The sequence below is a fragment of the Enoplosus armatus genome, chromosome 11 (genome assembly GCF_043641665.1).
Source record: "Enoplosus armatus isolate fEnoArm2 chromosome 11, fEnoArm2.hap1, whole genome shotgun sequence".
Lineage (NCBI taxonomy): Eukaryota > Metazoa > Chordata > Actinopteri > Centrarchiformes > Enoplosidae > Enoplosus > Enoplosus armatus.
Genome location: NC_092190.1, coordinates 5348417 through 5370562, shown reverse-complemented (window position 1 = coordinate 5370562; position 22146 = coordinate 5348417). Strand labels below are relative to the sequence as shown.

At 42.8% G+C, this 22146-nt stretch overlaps 1 protein-coding gene across 1 annotated transcript; it reads left to right on the top strand.

The window, feature by feature from the left end:
- The first annotated feature begins 280 nt into the window (after positions 1-280).
- Positions 281-13447, top strand: lonrf2 (LON peptidase N-terminal domain and ring finger 2). The gene is made up of 12 exons (XM_070914773.1): positions 281-1819; positions 5828-5946; positions 6685-6807; positions 7589-7744; positions 8484-8700; positions 9667-9766; positions 9951-10065; positions 10305-10426; positions 10821-11007; positions 11140-11274; positions 11622-11771; positions 13213-13447. The coding sequence occupies exons 1-12, from the start codon at positions 1075-1077 to the stop codon at positions 13369-13371; spliced, it is 2328 nt and encodes a 775-aa protein (XP_070770874.1). The 5' UTR covers positions 281-1074; the 3' UTR covers positions 13372-13447.
- The last annotated feature ends 8699 nt before the right edge of the window (positions 13448-22146 follow it).

Below are 22146 nucleotides of genomic sequence, written 5' to 3'. Positions count from 1 at the left end.
TGTCTGAGAGGTTATACAACATAATTGCGTTATATAAGTGAGCCACATAACGGGCCAATAGGAGCCCGCCTTGGGCCTCACGTGACGCCCTGCGCTTGCTTCGGTGCATGAAATCCGAAGAAGCAACAACCTTTAGCTGCTGAAGCTAGCTGGCTAGCGACCAAGATGGAGCGCCCCGGTGACTGCTTGATTTTCATCGGGGTTTTTCTCGTTTTTTTAAGAGGACATGATATCCGGATTCGCTGAAATATACGGGATTCGGGACATCGGGTTGAAAATAATTTGTTTGTGGAGTTCGGCGAGCGGCGAGGTGGCAATCGGTGCTAGCTAACTTAGTTAACCCGCTGCAACGTTACCGTTAGCTAACTCTCGGCTGTGGTGCTCCCGGGGTCTCTTACATAAAAACAACAGCCGATCACTGGAGCAAACGCGGGCATGCGGGTCCGTAGCTTTATTTAGATTTATTAAATTCATCATCGACTTTTATGCACTGAAAACTATAAACTTCACCTTTGTTATGTTTATATAGTATCTTAACGGCGTGTCCGTAAGGCCAACTGGAAATTAAGCTTCTTACTTGCTAAGCACGGAGGACTTTACCCACCGGCTCCCGACTAAACATAAAATTGCTGTAGAATCAGTGTCGTGTGCTCTTGAAGGCAACATTATCTGGAAAGTTTCCATGTGTAGCCGAGAGACGGTAATGTATCAGACCGCCTCCTCGCTGTTAAGGGGCGAGAGAGGGCTGACGAGCAGAGCGCCTAGTAAATAACACCGACCTCCTACCTCTGAGAAGCCAGAGCCGTCGTTTACAGGGACCCCGCGTCCCCATGGTTGACTGCTGGTGGGACTTTGACACTACTTTATTGGGGTTGAGGTCGTATGACTCGGAATGAGTCCTAATCTACTTCCAATGGCCAGCACCGAGAGTCGGGGACGATAAGAGGTTTGGTTGGACAGCAATATGTTAAGTGATAGTTTGCCTTACTTTGGGGTATGATTTCTGAGCAGCGGGGGTGTTAGACTGTCAGTGAAGCTCTTTGCCGTCTAAGACCTTCCCTCTGGAAGAAGAAGATGGAGACCGGAGTAAGGTCACACCAGGGCGAGGTGTTCATCCACCCTCTCTCCAACCCTGGGGCGGCGGGGATCTTCCCCGAAATGCTGGAGGTGGCAGAGGAAGCCAACCGGGCTGGGGATTTTAACCTGGCCGTGGAGATCTACAGCTCCCAGCTCGCAGACCTCCAGCAGCCGGACAGGGGCTTGTGTCTGAGGAAAGCCGACTCTCTGGCCCGCGCCGGACGGATATCCGAGGCGCTCGACTCGTACTGCACATCGGCCAGCCTGGGCAAACTTCGCCCGGAGGAGCTTCCCCTCCTGGTGGAAACCATCGCCCGGACTCTCCGCGAGAAGGAGCTCGGCATCCCCGGGACGTTAAACGGGCATGGTAAAAGCGGCAGCGGGGAAGATGGGGGTGAAAGTGACGGGGAGTGTACAGAGGATGAAGCCCTGGACTTGTTTTCCTGTCGCGTCTGCAAGTGTCTGCTCCACGAGCCCACAACCGTGGAGTGCGGACACACTTTCTGCAGACGCTGCCTAGAGGACGACTCCGTCAAAGACTGTATCCACTGTCAACAAACGTTGAACATTAAAGATGGACTGCCAAGCGGCCGGAGATTAAACGTTGTTCTCAGCGGCCTGCTGGATAAACTGTTCGCCACTGAGAGCAAAGCGAGGAAGTTCTGGATCGAAGGAGAGCTTTTGTGGAAGGAGCAGAGCCTCTCTGACGCCTTGGAGAAGTACAATGCAGCAGTAGATCTAGGTAAGAAAGCGCAGCAAATAATAATAAGTTTGTTTCGTTGCATACATGGGTATGCAACGAAACAAACTTATTATTATTTTTTTTTTAAATCAAAACTGTAGTGTTTTAGTGCAGGTGACCTACATTTTCGGTCTGGATTCCCGGTGTCACCGGTAAGTGGCGCCACTCCTGCCTATCTAGACTGCACTGGGGTCAGGCGTTATATGACGCACCGCACCTCGTTACCTAAGCAGCACACATACTGATCTTCTGCTTTCCAGTGACACATGCATACCGTGTTTTCTGTTTCTCCCCTGCAGTGAAGTCACTACAGCACTGCGTAGCTCTCTGAACATAAAAGCCCACTTTTGTTATTCTGTCCCCATTATATCTCCAACATATTGTATTTAGTTTCATAATACGCACATATGCACGTATGCATTCCTCAGTTGTGATAGACTGCGTTGGCCTTAACTCCTCCCCCTTACTGATGGCGTTTCATAAGCTGGCACTTCTACAATTTATTGGATAACATTCTTGGAAAATAATGACGTTAATAAAATAAAATAAAAAAAACAGTCGCCATACTACATAAGTAAAACAACAACCTGCTTTGACACTTAAAATGACTCTTTCATATGCTTCATCCTTTTGGATTGTTGCCACTTTCCGCTATTTGCCTGAACCTGGTGAGCCAAAATACAGAATGTTCTGTTCTGTTGGCACATTACATAAAGAGTGCCAGTGTGTTTTTATTAATCCTGAGCCAGGGTAAGTCTCATGTTGCAGGATTTGAATCCTCACAGAAAGTTCACCCGACCTCTTTCCACCCCTGGCCTACATATCTGAGTCACAATTAAAAGAGTTTAGATTCATGCTGGTTTAAGAAATCGATCAATCGGAGGTGAAAGCGCCGAGCAAAAGGAACACACTCCGGTCCCTTTATGTTGTTTTGAGCGTTCAAATGGCATTTCTTCAGATGTTTCTCTCCCCAGATCAATATTGATTCATGCCGTCTGTCTTGTGAAGGACTCTGGGTGACAGGAGGACATTGTGCCTTCACAGCTTTGCCACTGCCAGTCAATGTTTTCCCAACAAATGCAGCAGGAGGCCTTCTGGTATCTGTGATGCAGGATGAGCATAATGGGCTCATGGTGTCAGCAGAAGCACAGCTGTTATGCAACCTGTGCCTTTTAGTCAGATTTCTTTCTTCTTGGTAGTTGTCCGTGCCACATGTCTTATGCGCTGCATTATGAAAGTGAGATAATGTCTTGTTTTTGTATGAGAGAGGGAAACGGACAGGTGCAATATATTACAAAGTAAGCCACAGCCGACGTTTCTGTGAGAAGTTTCAGTTCATTTAAAAAGATGAAGAATTACAGGATGACACAGTGAAAACAATGAGCTATCCAGTCACCTCTCTTGTGACTGCTCTTTCTGGATCTGTCACATTTTCCCTTCTTGCCTAATATCTTGTGTGTGTGTCTCTTTTGTTGAGAATCTGTGAGGATGTAGGTCATCCACCTTCTCTGTTGGAGCACATCCAGCTTGAGGAAGTGCATTCCCCTTCCAATCATAGTTGAGCTAATGCACTGTCACAATCATGTTACAGTCCGGTCCAGGAAATGGTGCTTTGACAACATTGCCTGTTTTGATGTGTGTTACAGATGGCTCTGCTGTAGAAAGCACAATGTAAATAAAGGTAACCTTTCAGCGCTTACTGCGCAATTGTCAAGTTGCTGGATGTCCCCTGTCTGCAATCAATGCAATTCTTAATGTGTTTTGTCATAAATGATTTTTAATATTTGTCAAACTGGAGATGAGTCCCTGCTCTCTACTCGGCAGGACACAACCTCTGTTGAGCGAGCGCACTCGCGCACACACACACACACACACACACACACACACACACACACACACACACACACACACACATTCTTCACAAAGAGCATATGGGGACAGGACTGATGCAGACAGACTCCAGCGACAGAACTGAACAATGCCCTCATTGGAATTGCTCAGCCTTTTGGGTGTTGACAAACTGGTTTAATGCTGGTGTGAGTTTACCTTGTTGCCAGTGAAAAGTCTAACCCAGGAATACATTTCCCGCTCATAACCCCAGTCTGTGTTGCATCAGGTTCTGTTGTTTATGAAAATACAGTGACAAGAGGTTGTAGAGTCACAGTTCCACCTCGATCAAAGTAATCCCCTATGTGGAACTGTTTTTCTAACCCTTTATCATGTATCAGACTACTGTTTAAGTCTTAAGGAATATCTTCCGCTCCTAACATCTGAATATGACCCTAGCTGATCTGCTGCATCAGGACAGGTCAAGCCTGATGCATTCTGTATATTGTTTTTTTGTAACCCACTGTGGTGCAATCCATCAAACCATAGAGGGACATAACATAACATTACATTTATTTAGCTGACACTTTTATCCAAAGCAACCAGCAGATTCAAATAAGACAACATCTGCACAGACAAAGAGGGCCAGGGAGCCAAATGAGTGTCTGTTCAGTTCACATGAAAACATGATGGATAGGTGTAAGGCTGATTCAGACAGCCAGTAAATCAGAGGAGTCACCTGTTCACTTGGTGTTCTTGGTGCGTTGAGGTGAAATTCATTAATTAATCATGCAATCATGCAGCCGTACCGACAGATTTACACTGGCACTCCTTTCAGTTGTTTACAGGAGTTAATTGTGATGGTGGCCTCAACACCAGCTCTTTGTTAGATTTATAGACTTTGTTGTGCTCTTGTCCTGCTCTCCGAGTCCAGAGATGCCAGAAATTTTCACTGCATCTTACCACTGGACTGTGGCCGAAGTTCTTGATGTTCAAATGGTCTTTATCCTTGTCTGATGTTGCCCATGTGAGAGTAATGTAACAGCTGCCAGCTAGCATTAATATAAAATAAACGTGAAAATCAGATGTAGACTTTGCTAAATGGTAGTGATGGAAACATGTATTCTCAGGCGTTCTGTTCCAAATGTTTATTCCTGCAGTCTCTCATAAAGGCTGTTGGGAGTTTGATTATAGCACAATATTTTGGGGACATGTAAATATTGTCTGTGGTCGTGCTGGTGGCCTTTGTGTTCGAGTCTCAGCTGACTCTGCTCAGGAAGCCTCTTTCCCTTCTGTTCAGTTTTTGGGAAGATGAGAGATCAGCCTTTGGAAAATTGTTCCTCAATAACTTTCCAAAGGGTTTCAGGATCCAAAGTTCCATCCGCAAAGTGCCAAAGGCAAAGGCCAATAACATTTTTCTGTGGGTAGATCAGTTAGTGTCACCAACACAAACACTGTGCTGAAGTATAATTGGTGTGCCGCTGAGTCAAAGGAATTATTTTGAATCAAACCTGTACCAAAAGAAGAGTTGTTATATTACGTTATAAGGTTAGTTGCATGACTAACACTGGGAGACGATGCATTCAAATTTAAACATGTCTATCAAGAATAAAAATATAACTGACAGGAACTTCTGCAGAACCTTCCTCGTGTTTCTTTGCAGCCTTGTGCCATTTTGAATAGTGTTCCACAATCGTGTGTATTTATTTATTTATAGCTGTTCTACGTATTTATTTATTTGTTTAAGTGAACTGTCAAATGGGTTTAATTCTCCAAGAAAACACAGGAACAGTTTGATTACAAAATGATATGATCATCTTGTCCCTGGTTGACATAATACTTGAGTTTCTTAAGGAATAGGAGTCAAACTAGTTTGGTCAGGTACATGTTTATGTAACAATTATTATGTATAGTGTATCATTTGCTAATCTGGCAGACAAACCTGTTTGACCATGTGGCCACGCAGTGACTGTTTTCTAAGAAAAACAGGTAATTGGCCTTTGACAGGAGTTGTTATCACTACATAAGTTACATAGCATTCTCAGTTGTGAAATAGGTCCCATGTCATGTTACATTGTTGCCCTACTTTTGCTAGACCTAGAAAAAACTGTCCATCCCCCGAGCCTATCCACTGACCTGATGGTGTGTGTGTGTCTGTCTGTTTTTCCCTGTGGTGTACAGTGCCCTCTTCAGGCAGATTGCTGTGTCAGCGGGCTGATTTGCACATGGAGATGAGGAACTTCAGTCAGGCAGTGCAGGACGCCAACAGCCTCTGTAGAACAAAACCTCTCTGGACAAAGGTGAGACTGACTTTTGGAATTGTCTTTTTTTTTAACTCATTTTCACGAGGATCCTATGGTCAGAACAACTTTCTCTTGCTCATATTTCCTGCCCACTGCTGGCCACAGTGAACAAAACCGCTCAGAATATACCTCCATCTTTCTAAATTAAAAAAGACTACAACTTTCACTTTCAACTTCATTTAGTAGTTGAGATATGCGATATTGTATAGATAGCGAAAGAGTTGGACATGAGTGAAGATAGACATAATGTGAAACATTTTATTCTAAACTAAAATATCTTCTATTTGTAGTCTCCATATTAACTTCTGGTATAACATTAAGCACACTACGAGTTGGTACTTAAGCTATCTGCAGATATTTGCCTGTAGAGCTAACCCCCCTGACAGGTGTTTCTAATATTTTCGAGGCACTATATTTTTGAAGACTTGCTTGATGCAATAAAAGTCAATATGTTTCACAATGAAAAGACCAAAATGCTCCAGCTTGTAGATGTAGTACATGGCAATATCCCTGAAATGAAATGAGTTAATTATATCAGAACTGTCATGCATGATGTAAGTGGATAATATGTGATGTCTTCAAATTTACTGCATATTTCAAAACATAATAATAATAATGGAGATGCAGATCCATCACAGTACATCCCATAAAAAAAACACCTGTAGACAAGAACAGCCAGGATTTTCTTTCTGGATTGCATCAATCACACTGTCACATAATATTTGTTTATTTCAGGCTCACTTTCTGAAAGCCACAGCGCTGAGTAAAGCAGGCCGGCACGATGAGGCCTTGCAGGAATACTTTGTGTGTGTGGCGCTAAAGCCTGACTGGACCAAAGTCAAACTGGAGGCTCAGAAGGTAAGAAAAGCTCCTTTTAATCTGAAAGAAAAGCCTAAATATCCCAATAACGAAATGAGTTCTGTTGAAAGTTTGACAGGGGTTCTGCATCAGCTTTTTCTTGTTTTATTAATTGGTATTTGTAGAATTATTGTATTGCTTACACCCGCTGTGAAGTGGCCCCACACTACCAGAAAGCCCAAAAAATGAAAACTAGAACTATATGGATCGTCAGAGTAAAAGAAATACATTCATGCAAGCAAAATAAATCACTCAGATTGAGGTGTGAATTGGTGTCAAGCTGTCTGGTGTGTCGAGGCTGCCTCTTCTGTTCGGGGATGGCGCTGCACTTTGACACAGATGTCCTCCGCTGCTCTCTCAAAGCATCTGCCCTGCAGTACATTGCTGTCCTTTTTAAAGGGCCGCACCAACGCATTGGACGGCAACATCAAGTTCAGATAAACAATAATATTTCCATAGAAACACCTCGATAATAATGTCCTTATGAAGCATGTGTAGTGAATGCTACTGTTAAGGTGCATTTTGATAATGCACAGTGTGGCCACTGTGGCATCCATTGTCAATTTATGACTTTGAGAACATGCACGTAATGAAGTGTAGACAAGTGGAAGTCTCACAACTCATCAATGTCTATACAAGAAGAAGAAGATTGCCATTGTCGGCTCCCTGTGTTATGCAAAATACAGGGGGGGAAACAAATGTCCCCGTGTACTTCCTCTGCTCATCCATCTATGTGTATTTTAAACATTGATCAAGTGCCTTGTTGTGTTTCATCCTGCAGGTCCTTAGCGAGCTGTTCTCCTCTGTGTTTGAGAATGAGGACCTGCCAACGCCGCTGCACCCGCTGCAGGGGGGGATGGCCACCCGCCTCATCAAACCCCCGGCCTTGCTCAGGTCCCTGCGGCCGCTCACACAGAGACCTGGCTCCTCTTCACAGGTTACTGCACACAAGCAAACACTGAGGCCAACATCTGTGTGAAAGGAAGGACCCTAAATGTTTTAAGGAACACTGAAACATTAAGAAAATAAAACTATAATCTTGAAATATCGCCCAGCCCTGTGTTTTCCATTCAGTTTATTCTATAGCCAACCCTGAGTGTTTATTTTTCAAGCATTTTTTTTTGCATGTCACTGTAGTCAGTCATACAAATCGTTGGGAAAATGATAAGCATGCTGCTCTTATCTGACCACATCTTACTGAGTGTATTTTCACCGCTCTGCCTGCTTGTATAATCGTAGCTATCCTTTACCCCCAGGGATCCAAACACTTTAGTGTGGAAGAAAATCATTTCAAAACATGAAGGGCATCTTCCACATTTGTGTAATTAGCATAATTAGTGTGAACTGGGCCTCAGGCAAAGTATATTGTAATTTCATTTCAGATGCAGGTGTGTTCATGTTAGCAGCTTCAGGGAAATAGATTATATCTTGGCACATGGACACACTGGGTCACCACTGTGCTGATTTGGAGTTTTATTTCTCTGCCCACACAGTAACTAATAATTACTTCACCAAGCAGAATTAAATATAATATTGAATATTAATTATATTTCCACCACGGTTGGCATTTTGTATTGACATTTTGAACAAGGGTGCACTGGAGCAAAGTGTGGCTGTCAAAATGATCCTCCCTTCATAATCTTCCAGCCCACTAATCTGTCTTTCTGTCTGTCCAGGACTCAGAGTTCAGTGTGACTAAAAGCGCTCCAGTGGACGACTCATCCTCCAGACTGTCTCCTGGTAAATCGGACCCCGCTGCAGGGGAGGGCAGCACCAAGAGCCTGGCTGGCATCCTGGCTGCTCTGCCAGCACCCCCTGGTGGCCTCAAGAGGAAACACAGCGGAGAGGGACCCTCAGCAATCTTCAACCCTCCCTCCAAACTGGCCAGACCTGGTACGAGAATCTAAGTTTCAGTCCAAAATAAGATAAATCACTGTTGACTGATGACTCACATAAAAGTACCACATTATCAGTACCATTATTTACCAGTATATAAATATATATATATTTAATAAATAAATATATATATAAAATACCAGTATTTACTTTATATTTGAACCCCACATTTTCTGTCACGTCTTTTTCTTTTCCTTTTTTGTCCCTACTTGTCACAAGCTCTCAATAATTCACTCTCACTGGCGTCACTGATTGGATGCCATTTTCACCTTTAGCCTGGGACCACCTGTTGGTTATATAATAATCATCAATAGACGATACAATTATTAAATTGACTGATGTAAAGTGGAAAATATCTGAAGTAGCACATAAACAAGCAAACAAAGCAGGAAATGCAACTGAAAATGAAAGGCTGCAATTTAAAACTTTTTTTAACTTATTGGACAGCATTCAGTAGTAACGCACAATCATTTTAGGATGCAATGCAAAGAGAAGGAACAAGGAGTACAAGTAATTAAGCTCTTTGTTGACTGATAAGTGTGTTATTAAGTTAATAGAGATGTCCTGATCCTGTCTGTGGCTCAAACAATGTAAAGTTAAACTACTGTTCCAGCCAGAGAAGAGACTGTTGTCTGTCAGTGCAGCTTTTTGCCATTGTTTTTGTATTGATTCTATTGAGAATAACTAAATAAATATAGATTTTTTTTACATAATCAAATGAATGTTCAATGCAAAGAAATGTGTTCCACTATTACACACTTTTGTTTGTCATGAGCCATGGACTAAAAATGATCTGAATATCAAACGCACGCTGTAGGCCTGGACAGGTTTCATGCATGTTTTTTTGTTTTTTTTGTGGGTTGAACAGCTTGAAGTAGGAATCTGCCGCCTCTCCTATGTAGATAGTAAATAACCTAAACACACACAGAAATGTGCATCCTGATGTTGTGATGTTTTGTACAGACGAGGTGAGCAGCGTTCAGACGGCCGCGGTGTGTGGAGGGAGGACGTTTCCTACTGAGCTGTTGGACAGTGGAGACATGGAGTGTTCACTCTGCATGAGGTGACGGCGCACACACTCACTAACTGCATGCATACACAGTATTCGCAGGTTTTTATAACCGTTTGGACCAAAAGTATTGATGTCATCAAGACATGTATCTGTATGTGATACACAAGATACACAGCCAGTGTTAACGGGTGCAGCGTGTTAACATTTGGTGTGCTTCTTGTCATTTGGCCTCCAGATTGTTCTATGAGCCTGTTGCCACTCCCTGCGGACACACCTTCTGCCTCAAATGTCTGGAGCGCTGCCTGGACCACAACCCCAACTGCCCCCTGTGCAAGGAGAATCTGGCTGAGGTACACACAGATGTCACATGGTCAAATATGCAAATACGCTTTGTTCAAAATAGGGTTTTTAACATCCTCGGTGTTGTGACTTAAGTGGAATTTGTAGTAGTGCTGAAACAATTTATCGTTTATCCAGTAAGTAGATTGACAGAAAATTAATCAACATCAGTCTTTTTTACCAAGGTTCTCAAATGTCCCTAGCGTGTAATAGATAGCATTCTTATGTTGCTTGTGTGTTGTCGTTGCAGTATCTGGCCACCAGGGGCTATAACAAGACCCTGCTGATGGAGGAAGTGTTGCAGCGTTACCTAGGAGATGAGCTGGCTGAGAGGAAGAAAATCCATGAAGAGGAGATGAAGGAGCTGTCAAAGTCAGTTTCACACACATGCAAACACACTCACACTGACGTGGTTTATTTATACATATGAATACACAAGTCACAGGATCAAAATATATGTGAAGATGATTTTTGTAATTTTAACCCAGTTACACTGTTTTGATTGTTTTCTTCTTCTATTTAACAAAAACAAGATATATACAAAATAATTTATAATGGTGAAAGCTTTTAATTACAAATAACAATAATCAGTTGTTTGCTATATATGTTAACATGACTCCTTTCATTCGACAATGAATTCTGTCCAGTTTGATTTTCTAGTTTGGGATTAAATTAACAGCCTTAAAAGCCTTAAAAGTTTGTTCGATTATAACCTCCAGATACCAACAACACAGCCTCAACAAATTCTTCACTGTGTCTCTTGTAGCTTGAACCAGGAAGTGCCCATCTTTGTGTGCACCATGGCCTTCCCCACTATCCCCTGCCCTCTGCACGTGTTTGAGCCGCGCTACCGCCTCATGATCCGTCGCTCCATGGAGACGGGCACCAAGCAGTTTGGCATGTGCATAGCTGACGAGCTCAAAGGCTTCGCCGACTACGGCTGCATGCTGCAGGTGAGTGTGTGCGTCTGGAACTGGTACAGGATGTCACTCACTCTCTCACAGAGTTTCTCATCTCACTCTGCTTGCGAGCCATCAAATAATAGAGATTCTATCAGTGTAAATACAAGACAAACTGTGTTTCAGGTGCGAGACGTGAAGTTCTTTCCTGACGGTCGTTCAGTGGTCGACACCATCGGTGTGTCGCGGTTCAAGGTCCTCAGCCACGGCCAGAGAGACGGCTACCACACTGCCAAGATAGAGTACCTGGAAGACAAGAAGGTGGGCTGAGAGGAGGTTGTGTTGTCTGTTAGAGCTTGTCATTTCAGACACTTCCCATCATGCTGCTGTCACACAAAGTAGAACTCAGGTTTTTGCCCCAAGCCACTCTGTGACAGCTGAGCAGCAAAGTTCCCTTCTCTGTGCTACTGGCAAAGTCTTTCCAGAGGGGGGAAACTGTCTTTCTGCGCTAATGATTACATAGGTTTGCCGAAGTTAATGAACATATGCTTAAATTATTGTCTTTTCACTCAGGTTTTAATAATTTTATCATTGGAAATGATGCAACCTCTGCCATCTTTCCTCCGGTCAATGGTCTTTTTAAAAACAAAATTTCTCTGTCCAATCAGGTGGAGGGGGAGGAGCTGGTGGAGCTTCAGAAGCTGCACGACTCTGTGTATGAGCAGGCCAACAGCTGGTTCACCTCCCTGAAAGACAACATGAAGAGCCAGATCCTCAGCCACTTCGGACACCTCCCCAGCAAAGACCCCGACCCACAGGTCTGCAAACACCCGTGTAGCACAGTTTCACTGCTTTTACCAGAATCACTACAGATTGAAATATAAATGCATGATGTGACAGGATACCTGTTTACTGTTAGCCTCCTGAAACTGTTTGGAACAAAACTGATTGCACTTAGCTGAACCCTCCATCTGCTAAGATTATGTTGTATAAGATATTTAAGGAAGGAAAGGATCATAAAAAACCCTGATGCCTCCATGGTTTTTAGAAAAAACATTTTCTGGGTAGCCAAGACTATGCTAAAATAGGAAAGCATGAATATGAAAACCATATGCTTAAAAACTCAGTAGGAACATTCAATGTCCAGCCAGTGTCCTCGCATTCAGAGTCATAAGCAGCACAGTTATCTTCCGCAGGAAGCGGAGGTAGGACAGTAGCTCTTTCCGCTCTCGGCTGCTCCACGCTTTCGTTTTACTATTTTCTGCTCTCACTAGGTGTGATGCAGTGAACACCACACAGTTATTGACACACAGACGCATGTTTGTGGTGTTGTCAGTTGCAGTTATCCAGAGTTGAATGCCTCAACTTCAGTAATGACAAAAGAATAAAACAAAAAGATCTGCAGGAAAATACTGAAAAGTCAGGAAATTCCTCTCATGTCTCCCACACACACATAGACAGTCACTGCAGTGTTTCCCTTACATAGGCTCTCCTTGGGCAGCCAGCCCAGGTAGATAAATACCATTTTCTTTTAATCAAGACATGCAATTTCATAATGCACACAGACCAGCGGACTTCAACGTATCAATTAGCGGAATGAGACCAAACCAGACTGGAAGACGAGTCCGTCTCCCCCCCACAGTGTTCAGGCAGCCTCTCACTGCAGATTCAGACCGTGTCAAAGTAATTAATGCTACATGAGTGTTTTAGTATTTTAGCGTACAGTCAAAGTGCTTGGGCCCTGCCACAGTGTGCCTTCACGTGCATGTTAGAGTGTTGGATGGAGCATTACTGACACTTGTGTTGTTATTATTATTTTTTTTTAATAGACAATATTTGCACGTGACTATTTGAGTGCATTAACTGTTACAGTCAGAATTATGGCCACTGTTGAATGCTGTCACATGCCGCGCCACCCACCGCAAGTAAATTCTCAACCTGTGGGAAACACTGGTCACTGTGTGTTTTTACAGCAAACGTCTGAACAGTCAGTCGAGGAACTTGTAAAAACTGAGCCAAAGTTGTGGGAGTAGTGAGAGGAAATTTGCTTTGCGTTGTATGGGAAAGCAGACTCGTGGGCTGCAGTGGTTCTTGGAACAAGAAAAAAGTCATTTAGCTTCACATAAAAAGCTGAGCACTCAAAAGAAACGTGATTGCACATGCTCTAAAGCCACTGAAATGAGATTCTTCTTTGAATGATGCTGTAAAAAGATTCCTGTTACTTTTAGATCAACTGAATGGATCTTTTCTCTCCTGCAGGGCAGTCCCAGTGGTCCGGCCTGGTGCTGGTGGCTGCTCGCTGTCCTTCCGTTGGAGGGTCGAGCCCAGCTCACCATCCTGGCCATGGCCTCCCTCAAGGACCGCCTCATTGCCATCCGCAGGGTCCTCATCTTCGTCACGCGCAAGAGGCCGCGGTGATCGCCCAGCCGCTCGGGAGACGGACCAGAACCGCTCGGGCTTCTATGCAGTTCAGCAGTTCACTCGCTCATTTGTTCGGTCGCTCATTTTGTTGTTGTGGTTACTCATCGACACGCACTCATTTCTACATGTGTTCACTCATTCATTTAGTTGCCCACTCTTACATCTCGAGTCACTCTCTCAGATGCTCGTGAACTCCCTCTCATGTCAGGCAGCATTTCTGTGTCAGTCCTGTTGTGAGGATTAGGTGGGTCGGGTGCTGGCCTGAGGGCATTCCTGGTTTCACTTCTGTCTGTTTGTCTGTCTGTTCACCCCCCCCCCCCCCCCCCCCGCCGCCTCACTGGATGAATCAACATCTCTCACCACCTTTTTTTTGTCCTGTAAAGGCGGAGGTAACAGCAGTTGGACCAAGCTGTTTCTCCTCTGTTTAGGTCACGTTTGGGTCATTTGCCCAACTCTTATTTATGAAGGAATGAAAACCTGTTATCACAGTGTTAGTGAAAAGGATCAGGTGCAAGAGGAATCAACTTTCCCTACAAACACTCAGCAGTATTTCATATAAGCTAAAACAGAAGTCGACCTGCCTCAGAGCCGTGTGGCCCCCACATCCACAACATGTTGACAGTTTGTACCGGCACAGTGGAAACAGAATCTCACCTACTGAAATATGAAGCAAAAACAAAAACACTTGGCATGACAGCAAAATGCAGGTGCAAAGTGAATGTACTAGTGAGGCTGTAGTATGTGGATGGGTTTTTTTTCTCTGTTTCTTTTTTTTGTTTCTTTCCCCCTGCCACAGAATCCATTCGGCAAGTTGCACAAGAGGTCAGTTTCCTGTATGCGCACACGCAGCAGCTGCTTCACTCTAAATCTTCCTGACTGAGCCGAAATTCATGTGCGAAAACCTGGAGCTTTCTGTCCGCTGCCTCAGCCAGCGCTGGGCATGTACCTCAGACTGTCTGATAGAAAGTAACGGGCGCCATGAGAGGTTGTGGTTATGGCCGTGTTAACATTTAGGAAACAACAGACTGTACAATGTGCGAGAACAAGTGCAACACTACACCAGACCCCACTTGTTTTGAAAGGAGTTCGACTAAGACTTAAGCATACGTCGGGTTGTCGCACAAGTTTTAGCTGGATTTAGGAGAATGCAGATACGAATGCATCCTTTCAGATACAGTTGATCTGGAACTTCATGTCCTATTGTAGCATATCTGTGGGACTTCAAATACAGACTTAGTTATAGGGGTTGATTGTGCACATTTTTTGGTTTGTTTCTCTCTCTGCTATGTCCTTATGTGTATGGTGAAATCTTAAGTTGGTTTATATGTATATCAATGTAACTCTGAGGCCTTTTGTAATGTTTTATTTAAGGAACGTTTCACTCTCTCTTTTCTGTTTCTCTCTCGGAACATTTACATGCCCACTGTAATGCCATTAACAGTGCTTAAAAGTTGCCCTGTGGAGTTTTCTTGTAAACACTTTATGTTTATAGTCAATGTTTCTCAATTAAACACACTGTGTGTACCCTCGAGGCCTCACAAACGTGTTGAATAGGTTTCCTTCTTCATACAACATTTGCAAAGCTGATTTTTTTTTTTTTTTTTTAAATAGATTTTTGGATGCGCTTTGTTTCGTCTTTCTTCCCTGCCATTACTGGTGCAGTGACGTGTCTCTTGGTGCTTTATATGATGTTTGGATGAAAGGCACCATGTGACGCTGTAGAGCAATGTTTTCACGAATGGGTGCCTGTTTTGTTTGTGTCCCGAGCAAGCAGGTGAGCCAATACAAGTTCCTGCTGATGGTTTCGGGCTGTTCCACTGACCAACACTTGGTTGGAGTAACATGTTAAAGACGCCAAGAAACGTAGCAATGTGGCAGCAAATTCCAGGGAAGAAGAGGCCCGCAGGTTTCAAAATATTCAAAACATCAGATTTGCAAATGTTTTTTTTTATGAGGATTTGATTTGTTTTGGTGAGAAACACTGAATGTAGACCTGACTTTGTTTAAAATACAATTCAACAGCGTACCTTTTTAAAAGGAAGGCAAAATGATGAAGGAAGTGTTGACAGCTTAAATTTAACTATCTGTGCAAGTCATCAAATGAAATCAAGCATTTACAAGCCACAGTGACTCTGAAGACTGAGGAGCACTCTGAAGCACATATGCTTAACTTAAAGCCGGTCACGTTTTCATAGGACATCTGTGGTTGTAATTTCACTCTTAGCGTGCATGTAATTGCACTATTTCTATGTATAATTCTGTCCTTCCAAATGTTCGTGACTCCACTGCAGTCACTTGCTCTCCGTACGGGGACGGGGTTCACAACGTGCTGCATTTCCCTGGTATATTTGTAAAGGGAGATCTTATACCTATTTTTTATCGCAAATAAAGAAAAACCCATTCAGTCCTGTGTCCACCTGTTGTTTTGTAGCAGCTGTTTCAGATCATGAAAATGTGATGAAAATTTGAAAGTGACGTAGTTTCCATACAGCAACAACATCCTCATCTAGCCATATCTGACTGTCATGCTCACAGGTGGTTGTATATATAATTATATATATTGTTAAGTAGATGCTTGTGAACCATAAAGCAGAAAGCTTCCAGAAAAAGCACATCTCAGCTTAATTACAGCTTAACATGTTAACTCGTCAATACTTTTCTGAACTGTTCTTCCACAGTTTGGAAGGCGGAGGGAAAATCTTGCCACTGACTCTCAAACGAGAACGTGACTTGCTCACGGGCACCCTGGCTCTGTGAGTCTGCCATAACATGCTTTTGTGATAAATGCCATCACCCCACTGTTACATGTGTCTTTGATTCAGAGGAAGAAGCCATTTTTATTCTTTTCACAGGGTGAGTCCATCAACATTAAACACATCACACAACTTTTCTCCAGTATACCAAACTTTACTTCTCAAATGTCTGACATTGAAACAAAAGTTGAAATAAATACAAAGTATCCTGGGTTCAGACTAAATATCTTATTTTGTAAAAACTAGTGCTGTTAACATGACTAACATAAAGAAATCAGGAAAAAAAAAATATATATATATATTATTTACCACCCTGATGAACACATTTGGGAAACAAAGCATGTTATCTTTGAGAAAGTTTGATGGAAGATTTTGGAACGGAATGGGAAACTTTCTCTTCAGATGCAGGCACATCACATGCACAGACCAGACTCAGATACAACAATATGAAAACTGATTCCTCAGAGAGAGACACATACGGACTCCATAGTTTGCCTAACCTGGTTTGAATCTAGATCATTTTGGCCTGAGCTCTCCAGGCTTGACGTGGACTGTCAGGACGCACCAGCCCATTATCACAATGCTTCAAAAACTGACACGTCAGTGAGCAGGGAGGAAAAACACTGAGCAAGTTAATGAGGTGCTCACTTCCACATTTGTAGATGAGGCTGCAGTGTTGGCTGGTGTGTGTGTGTCAGCCACTGTAGAGCAGACAGTGAGCATCTTCCTGTTTTTCCTCCTCTCAGGCTCTGCCACTGACGGCGTTTTATATAGTCTGCACAGTGTGACTGTTGCTGGGCAAAGTCAATTTGGGTTGTTTCTTTTTTTAAATTTCTCCCTCGTTCCCTGCTTGGCTGTAGGACACAGTACCGCCTGTGGGCCACAAGGGGGCAGTATTTGTTAGTGAAACAGCAGGTGAGATGAGTTGTGGGGTCATTGAGTTCATCCAGGGTTCTTCCTGAGAGGTGAGAGAAGACAGTCAAAACAGAAAGGCGGACATCCCAGATAGCACATCCTGGTTCAAATTAGATTCTGAGAATGATCATTTTTGACGTGTCTGGGGGACATTGGAGAACGTTATGAATGCGTAATCTTTCCCTATTGCTGGGACACACACTTACGGACTTCATTTTAAATTTGGCCCTTATCTGATTGTAGAAATCCAGTTTGTCTGAAAGGACTGAGATTTACAAATGACCTGGACACAAAGTCCTGAGTGGGTTGTCGGGTCACTGTGATAAACCTTAAACTAATGCATTCTTTTGTTTCTTTAACTATTAAATTCTTTTTAATTAAGAGGGTTTCCAACTGAGTAAATGCACCAGGAAGTGGCCCGTTAGTGCTGGTTGAATTACCTGAAATCAAATGAAAGGTGCTTCATTGTACCGAAGGCAAGGACATGGAGACGGAGGAGGTGTTCCCTCGATGCTGTCCCAAGTTTTTCTTAGCTCATGGTTAGTTTTCCTAACTTCTTCCTTTATCACATCTTTCACTCACCATGTGAAGTTCTCCCTCAGACTTAAGGTAAGTTGGTACAGTAAATAAAAAGCACTGTTCTGATCTGGCCGATGTATGCAACTTAACATCAGCTCAAACCCATTGTGAATCCATCTGAAACACACCCTTTGCTCTGCAGGCAAACTAAAGACACTAGGCTGCCACTTCCTGCTCTTTCTTTGTCTTTCACCATTAAGCTCCAAATTTCCCCTCGACTGATATTTTGGTTCATGACAAGCTGCCTTGAAAGGTAATGGTTGGATTGGTCGGGGGCCCCAGAGAAGGAATGCTAATTTCTCTGACAAACACCTGATTTTTTTCCCCCTACGACTGCCAACGCCTCTAGCCACTTCTACATAAGAAGAAATACCAGCATTATAATCGTCAGGCGTCTAGTGCCAATGTATTTATGGGTAATTATTTACCGTGCTTTTGTTTTTCTTTGTTGTATGTTTAAGGGTTGCTGCAAGGGGAGTTTCCATTGAAGGAACAGTGAGGTGCAGTGAAGTTAGCTTATCAGAAGGTACCAGGTTGAGTTGTGTCTAAGCCTTAAACTATCACCAAGGTAATTGTCACATTTGATGTGATAACTGTGACAGTTTCCTTTACTGCGCTCTGTTAACATGTCTGTGATGGGAGCGAAGAAGCCACACCAGAATTTAGGCGGCAGCAACATGGATTACATTTTTCAGGGTTGCATTTTGTCTCTATATATTATATCTTGGTTTGTTCCAAAACACCAGGAGGAAGTGACTTTAAACCAGTGAAAGAACAGATGTTAGGAGCTTCTGACTGGCAATTATATCTGTGGAACTAGAATTTGAAACATGGGCATTAATGGCAGGAGGAGAAAGGTTAAACTGCAACAGAGTTATTCTTTTCTATTATTAGTATTATTATTATTATTATTATATTCATTTCTCACAGTCAGTGACTTCTGTTCGTCCAGGGAAAGGTGACTAAGCACTGTGTAGTTTTCAAGCCTTTACATTCACACAGTAACACACCCTCAGTCCGTTGATGAAAACAATTACGTGGCTAGCTCAAGGCCATCAGGGCAAAGTCTGCTGACGTCGAACTGGTTCATCTCAATCCTGGTTATAATATTAAGTGTGATGTAGTGACGGATCTGGTGTTCCAGATTGATCAAATATCTTCCCAACATCCTGACGAAGCACTTACTGTACTCACCTTCTTCTTTTAGCTGGGACACACACACACACACACACACACACACACACACACACACACACACACAGCTTCCTCCAATGCATACAGAGCGAAGCATAAAAGAGGAAGTGGTTGCAAACAGACTCAAACTCAAACAGACAGTGTTTGCTGAGTGTTTGACCCATCCAAACACAGAACCCCAGACACACACACACACACACACACACACACACACACACACACACACACAAGATGGAGGCAGAAAAGAAAGAGGAAGCAGACAGAGGATTCATTTGATTCTTTTTCCAGAACTAATAATAATAATACTAAAGAAGAGTGTTTTTTACCTAGACTCTGAGGTCTGTAGGGAGTAATACTGTAGGCCCACGCATGTAATCCAAATAATCACTGTCAACTGTTTTTATTGGAACTATTTCTTTGGTTAAAAAAAAAAAGAAAAGTACTTCCTGTGAAAAATTGCATTGAAATATACACTTAATATCAGAGATCTCAGAGACAAATATCTCAAAACCACAGCAACACATGTGGCTCGAGGTTAAAAAAATGTGTGTTTTTTCTTTTTGGGTGAACTGACCCTTTAACCTTCAAACTGCCAAAATGTTCTCACTTTGTAAACATGTTACAGGTAGCCACAAAGATAGAAATACAAGAGCACACACAAATATAAATATGGAGAACCGTCGACTCAAAGCTGACTCTCCGATGCTTACTTTTTAGTTCTTGTGTGACCGGATTGACAGCTGTGGTTGTTGAGTCGTGGTGTTTATGTTTATATTGTGTGTGTGTGTGTTTGCTAATATAATAGATTCCATTTACAGACACAGACAGACACAAAGCCAAACAAATGTTTATTTTAATCTTTACACACACACACACACACACACACACACCAGTCAGTCAGGTTAGCTGCAGACAGTAAATAATACACTCCATTTATTTCTAATCAAAGAAACAGTAAAACACTTACTGAATGTATTGCATGTTTATCTGTGCCCAGCAGGCAGCCACCTCGAGGTTCGGTTTGGTGAACGTTCACACACATCACCCCTGACGCTTGACAGAGCTTTTGTCCACCTTGAAAGGTGTGGACGCAGGGATGTGGGTGTGTTTGCAACATAGATTAAACAGCATTGTTGCTAATTTCAGGTTCAGCCAGGTCGCTTGCAAATGTTAGAAACTCGCCACCCACAGACTTCAGACAGCGTCCTCCACGCTGCTATTTTTATTGTTCAGGCAATCATGAATCATATGATACTGGCTGACCAGACACGGAAATTATTAACTTCCCCTCTTTGGATCAAACAAAGTAAAATAGTTTTATGAGGGGTCAAAACTACCATTATGAAATATTATGCGATGGCCACTGAAAATACTTGATTCTGATTGTCTGACAGTCACATTGTCCACCTCAGCCAAGCTGAAAACACAACACTAACATGTTATCACCATTAAAGTTGATATGGCAAACCTGTTAGCAAACAGATGCTTATTCATACATCCTGAAGACATGAAGCAACACTAGTATTCATTTGGAGTGATCACTCTCCTTCAGGCGTGAGGGAAATATCTGGCTCTTTACTGGCTACATTTTTTCCGCGATGTTCACCAGCTAGTTGCTGACGTTGTCTGCCTGTTGTTTGGTGCTGAGCAGGTAGCATACTATGGGTTTTTACAGCTTTTGCGACGAAAACCGCTGCCAAGTGCGGCCCCAAATGACTGAGAGTGGTGAGAGTGAACCAAAACAGTAAAGTCATGGACCATAAAACTGAAACAATAAGCTGAAGTCTTCAGTGTTAGTTACTCACCGAGCAGACCCACTGGGAGCGTGCTCTCCAGGTCTAGAATAAACTCAGTAATTTAGATGTCCATACAGCCTGAAATCCTTGAAATATCCCAGCTATAGATAACACATGAAAGCAGGGCACACCCAGTGGGTGATACTTTGATGTCTGTGGGTCGTCCCCCTCCATCACCTTCAAAGGAAAGACTCACTCAAGAGTACAGACCAAAGCACAAGTTTTAGGGCAGTGCACCATTAACCCTAACATGACACGATACATCAGTTCTTGCCTTGAATATTTAACATAAAGCACAAGAATGTATTTCAGATTAGCTGCTTTAGACAAAATGATATAAAGCAATGTCATCTAATGTCTTCATATTTTACTCTGTTCCAGGCTTTTGCTATTTTATTATGTTCTTTCCTATTAAGTTATTATGTGCTGATGATGAATGTTTTCAAAAATCTGTGATCCTCGTTTGCTTTTTTGCAATACTACTATACTAAATGTAGGTCTGTTTGTTTCTAAGTGTACTGTAATCAAAGTAATTCTGATGTGTGTCCTGCTCTGTCCCAATTTAATGACTCTGAAGTCCTGTGGTTTCTGTTCCATGTGTGCCAACAGATGTTGATTTTTTGGCATTTGTGGATAGCAAAACTAAAGTGAGTGAGGCAGTGGAATAAGTTTTAACATCTGGATAACCAACATCATTAGCAGGCAATAGTAAAACTGTGTTAGAAAGGGGCATACATTCCTGCGGAATAGAAAACATAAAGCATTGAAGTTACAGCAGAAGGCAGAAATCTGCCGTGCGTTTGCATTAAAAAAAAAAAACTGTTGAAAATGGTAAAGACCTTTTGAGGAATTGACTGCAGGCTTTACAGACTGCGGAAGAGAAGCAAATGTGTCATTGCAGAGACAGTCCGAATCATTGCTGAAACATGGATATTTACATTTTGTGTCAGGTAGGTTAGATTTTTAATGTTAATGTTAATGTTAGCCACACTAGCAGCAACGTGTGACAGTTGGTTGGTGCGCTATTTTGGTCCAGACTGAAATATTTCACCAACTACTGGATGGATTGCCATGAGGAAGAATTGTAATAATGGATCCCCGGACTTTTTATCTAGCGCCATCATCAGGTCAAATTTTTCATTCGTCCGATATCTGAAAAACTAAAAACATTCCCATCAGCCTCAGCTGTGCTTGTTGGCATGCTAACACGCTGAACTGTGACGGTGGACGTGGTGAACACTACACCTGTGAAACATCAGCATGTTCACCCCTGTGCTTACGTACAGCTTCGCAGAGCTGATGTAGAATGGCTGTTGACTCTTTGTTCTGTAAGTAACATCATTCAGCAACGACCCAGTGGCTCCGTCGTGATCGCCTTTTAGTTGTTCTCCGTCTGACTGTTCAGTGGACTCCTCTGTGCCAGTGTGATAAATGTGTAATGTGTTTCGCATTTGACCTGATGTTTGTGCTGTTGGATGATATGAAGTTGAAGAAATTAACAATTAAACCGGTTCACATCAATGTAGAATACAACT